Below are 5129 nucleotides of genomic sequence, written 5' to 3' on the forward strand. Positions count from 1 at the left end.
TTGAACCGCCAGCCGTCTGGTTAGCAGGCAAGTGTCTTAGCCACTATGCTACCAGAGCTCCTAGAAGGCTACATTAGACTCCCCAAAAAACAAACCTAGTCATTAACTGTATTACATTAATGTATTTCTGTCTCCATTTTGGCATATGTAAAGAGAGCTGTTAGTACCTTGGCCCTCTAAAGGGGCCAGAGTGGAGGGGATCAGAGAAAGAAGAGGGGGTAGAACCACTGAATATTAATTAGCTCTTACTGAAGAGAGGAGAAGAGAAGAGTTGGGCACAGGCCCTGAAGGTCTTTGTCCTCATTGATGAGAAACCATATAATAATGCCTCCAGAGTCTAATTTCCTCCTAAGGTTGGGTCACTGTAGTGGGGGGTGATAAGATCAAGGAGCCAAAGTACAATCAGCCCAGTTTACTCTCAGGTCTTATTAAGCTCCAGGAAAAAAGAAGTTGGCTTGATAATTCTTTCACAGGAAACTTGAGCTAGATCAAAGCCCCAGAGCACTCAGTTTCTTGAGAAAACTCACAGCCAGCATGCCCCCATCTCTACTACATGAAAAGATGATAGCATGGACCTACTCACCAACAGAAAGCAGATCTCCAAGGACCTGGAGGATGCTCAAGATGGACTCTCTGTCTGAGGAGCCCTGGAATGAGAACACAGGAAAACATCTTTAAAGAATATAAGAGGGAAGAGGCAGCCTGGTCAAAGAGCCACAAGAAATTACAGCATTGTGATCTTTCTTAAATAATGACAATGAGGAGTGTCTCTGAGATATAACAGTCCCAAGGGACTCTGGCTCTGTATTCAGGACCCCTCTTTGGAACTCATCATGTAGTAACATCAGCAAAATGGGCAAAACTTAAGCACTGATGATTTACATGAAAACAATAAGATTAAAGGGACTCTGTGGACCAAGGTAGCACAGTTCTCACAATTGTTTTAGTGGGCTTGGATTATTTTGTTTTTATTTTATTTTATTGTTTATTGTTTTTGTTAAGAATATAAATAGAACACATATCGATTCAATAGTTTCTACATGTACAATTCAGTGACATTGATTACATTTTTTAAGTTGTGCAACCATTCTTACCCTCCTTTTCTGAATTGTCCCTCTCCCTAAGTTTCTTATCTAACCATTTGAGTTGCTGTTGTCAATTTGTTCCCACATAGATAGTTCTGAAAAGAGCACATGCTTGAAGCAGATATTTATTTCTAGTTAAACTCAACTATTGATTGGTTAAAGAAGACTGAAGGGAATATTTTTGGTTTAAGGTTTAACATTTAAAGATTATCTCAGGCTTGGATTGATTGTTTTTAAATGGAGGACAAAGGGCAGACAGAAATCTACTAAAATGCTCTGATAGAAAGACTTCCCTGACTGACAAAGGAGATGTCCCTTCCTTAGTCTACAAAAAGTGGGAATCAGAGCCATGGGGTAACACAGCAACAGATCTGTCATTCTAGGGAGTTTGTTGGACACCAGCTCTTTAAAACTGTGGACATGAATATGGCTCACAGAAGAAAATAACCTTTTTAGATAGTTTTCCCTGACATATCTGGGTCCATACCTAGCACAGCCCATCTTTTATGAGAAGAGAAGGAGGGTGTATAATATAAAGACTAATGCTGTGCAACTATTGTGTAGCTTCTTAAATGCTAGATTCACTAGTTAATAATGAATAATGCTTAATGATTAAGAAGAAAATTAAAAATAAAAGAGGAAATAGAGACATGAGAAAAAGGGGAAAGAAATAGACTAAAACAGTAGAAATTGATTGGAGAAGAATAAATGATCCAGATTCATTTTCCTTTCATTCAATTAATCATGTATCTATCCCATAAACATTGGAAATCAGCTATGTTCCAACCACCAGACTAGACAGTGAGGATATGAGGATACAAGTTCATGAAAACCCAATCCACTTTCTTCAAACTCCAGGTCTGGCTGAGGTGAACAACTGGAAGGTGATTCCAACTTGGAATGGTAAGAGCTGTGAAAAATGTAGGCCTGGATGCTGGGAGGAAAATCAAGAGGAAGAGCATTTAACCCAACCAGGCCAACACCTTGAGCGATGAATCCAAGAAACTAAAAAAAGGGGGTAGTGGGGATAAGGTATTTCAGCCATACTGTGGCTTGTGTGCTCAGAGGGAGCATAGAAGAACATGGTGACGTTGGGGAATGGAATTGCATTGACTATGACCAATTGAATGAAGCAGTTGGTGAAGAAGATTGTGAATTCTCTGTGGACAAGAACTGGGTCTTATTCCCACCTCCTAAGGTGTAATAGAAGACATTGATGGTTCAGTGGTAGATTTTTTGCCTTCTGTGCAGATTTCCAGCCAATATCCTCTTGTGTAGCCACAACCCATCTGTCAATGGAGGCTTATATATTGCTATTATTCTGAACAGGTTTTAGTGGAGCTTCTAGACTAAACAGACTAGGAAGAAAAGCTTGGTGATCTACTTCCAAAAACAGGCCAGTGAATATATATAATAGACCTAACAGGGCAAAGTTATGATAACTTCTTAGCCACAGCCAACCACCTTGAAAGAGTGAGTCACTGGGTCCATGGACTCAGGACCATGGTTGTGGGGGACATCAAGCTCAAGTGCCAAAATACACTACTACACAAAAACATTGTTCTACATCCCACTTTGGTGAGTAGTCACTGGGGTCTTAAAAGTTTGGAAGCAGCCATCTAACATGCAACAGTTGTTCTCTCCTCATGTAAAGCAAAAAAGAATGTAGAAAACCAAAGACTGATGGAAAGAATTAGTCCAAATGACTAGCGGACCTTGCAAACCTCAGCCTAGACCCTGAGACCAGAAGTACTAGATGGTTCCCAGCTACCACTGTCAACCACTCAGAAAGGGATCAAAATAGGAGATCCTGGGTAGAGTGAGAGAAAAATGTGAAACAAAACTCAAAATCATTTAAAAAAAAGACCAGGGTTATTGGTCTGGTGGAGACTGGTGAAATCCCCAAGACTGTGGTCCCTAGTCACCCATTGGGCCTGGAAATGAACTTACACTCATGGCATTCAGCCACACAATAGACATTTACACCAGGTAGGTATAATCCTTAGAACAATCAACCATGGGAGATCAAAAGGGCAATATTTGACAGGGAGATAGCTCATAGGGCAGGAATGCATAAGAAAGAAGGACACAGGGAAAAGGCAACCACAAGGAGGAAGTGGGAAGAGAGCTGTTACATTATGGGGATTACAACCGATGCCATAAAACAAAATATGTGTGAACTGCTGTATGGGAAATGAATTTGCTCTGTAAACTTCCACACACCCTCAAAAAAAAAAAAAAGATTATAGAAAAAAAAGGCCATGAAAGCCTACGGATCACAATAGTCCAGTCTGCAACCAATCTGGAGGATGGTATGGGACCTAGGAGCATTTTGTTCCATTGTGTATGAAGTCACCATGAGTCAGAGGCCAACTAGACAGTAGCTAACAAAACAACAAGTTTTAATAGATAATCAGTACATTTTATCGAATTAATTTCTGTAGCTAAAGAATCACTTGCCTAATTACAAAGCCATTTACTTATGCTCCTTGAGAACAAGCACTGTCTTGGATTTTTCTTTTGTATCTGCCAGAGGAAATATAGGCCTGGACATAAGATATGCCATCAAGGTTGTGAGCATACACATTAGTCACACTTCTGCAGTTCCTTCTGAGAAAATGTCATTTATTTCAAGCGTGTGGCAGCAGAGTGCTTAAGGAGGATATAGGTTTCTCTCCTCAGCCCAGAGAACGAACCGTGGTTGATCTCTACTATGAATTTCTTCTTTTTGTGTGATTGGCTTAGAGTTGGGTATGAGCCTACATCTGGATAAGGAAACCTGAATGAGGGTCTGCTGAGGGATTCTGGAAAAGATTTTTCTCCAGGATTAAAAAAAGAGAGAGAGAGATTTAAAAAAAAAAAAAAAAATCCTTCTATTTTTGAACATTGTTATATTAGGACATGATCCTAGTTCTTTGGTGACATTATTAATGTTAAGACACTGAACCAAACCAACTCCATGGAACCACTGACACATGGATAAGTAAAGTAATAAATATTCTCACTTACAAACACGACTTCTACTTGGTCATTGGTTATTGAATTCAGATGTGATGAAGAAAATAAGTGTAATTTTATACCTCCCAGTGCCCTTTTCCCAAGCACTGTGGTCCTAATAAATAGGAAGTAAATTGATTTCACAAACTATAGGGTTAGCCCACCAAGAGAATCTTGCTATCCCATAGAAACTAAGAGATATCATCATCACATAGACCTTGAGCTCATAATATTCTTGCTCAGCTCTGAGGGAGAATGGATGAGCACAATATTGTTTTTCTTTGAGTAAAAATTATGGCTATCAGTGGAGAAAAATATTTCCCCACAAAATCTCAACTGGCATTAATTTATGCACTGCTATATTTACCAATAAATATTTTACACTATTTGGAAGAATAACAAAGCCGTTATTTCACCCACAGTAAAAATAAATGAGCAATTAAAGAAGGCAGGATGCGATGTGTCTCGATTTTTCTTTAATGATCCTTTTAAATGAATCATTGAGTAATCCCCTGTTAAGACTTTCCTATAAAAAATGGATCTGCCAGGCTTTCAGTGAGAAGCAGGCAGTTGGAAGAACAAACAGTGTATTTCACAGTCTGTGGGGTTTTGAACTGCAATTTTCCCAAATATTGTTTTGAATGTGTTGCTTCTTCACTTTAAAACCTTCTATGTTCTCCTGATTTTCTCCTCCTGACTCCTTGTTATAGTATGTCACTCTGTCTTGGGATGCTCATCTCTAGCCATTCCGTCCACTCCAGTACTCAACACTCCAACCCCCTTCAACAACATACACAGCCATGACCTCCAGAATCCACTCATGATGTGATCACTGCCTTCACTACCGTTTCTCTTCTTTCTTCCTTAGTCAGTGAAACATACTTATATTTCAATTCCCACCTTGAATTTCATTTATATATAGTTTTCCAAGCAAATCTACCTTCCCAAAACCCTTTACTCCAAACCACTACATATGTCTGCATATGTTTGGCACTGTACAACCCCATGGTGCACAATTCACAAAGGCCACAACTTGATTGGTGCTCC

The 5129-nt window shown here is 39.4% G+C and overlaps 1 protein-coding gene across 1 annotated transcript in view; it reads right to left on the reverse strand.

The window, feature by feature from the left end:
* AGBL1 (AGBL carboxypeptidase 1) overlaps nucleotides 1-1586 on the reverse strand; it is a 1441949-nt gene extending 1440363 nt beyond the window's left edge. Inside the window, exons 1-2 of the mRNA XM_007946116.2 lie at nucleotides 1521-1586; nucleotides 584-647 (exon numbers count right to left, since the gene is read on the reverse strand). Of these exons, the coding sequence (XP_007944307.2) occupies nucleotides 584-647; nucleotides 1521-1586 (130 nt within the window). The remainder of the gene's footprint in view (nucleotides 1-583; nucleotides 648-1520) is intronic.
* Nucleotides 1587-5129: the final 3543 nt, after the last annotated feature.

Source organism: Orycteropus afer, unplaced genomic scaffold (genome assembly GCF_000298275.1).
Source record: "Orycteropus afer afer isolate SDZICR_OR568_19922 unplaced genomic scaffold, OryAfe1.0 scaffold00150, whole genome shotgun sequence".
NCBI classification, from domain to species: domain Eukaryota; kingdom Metazoa; phylum Chordata; class Mammalia; order Tubulidentata; family Orycteropodidae; genus Orycteropus; species Orycteropus afer.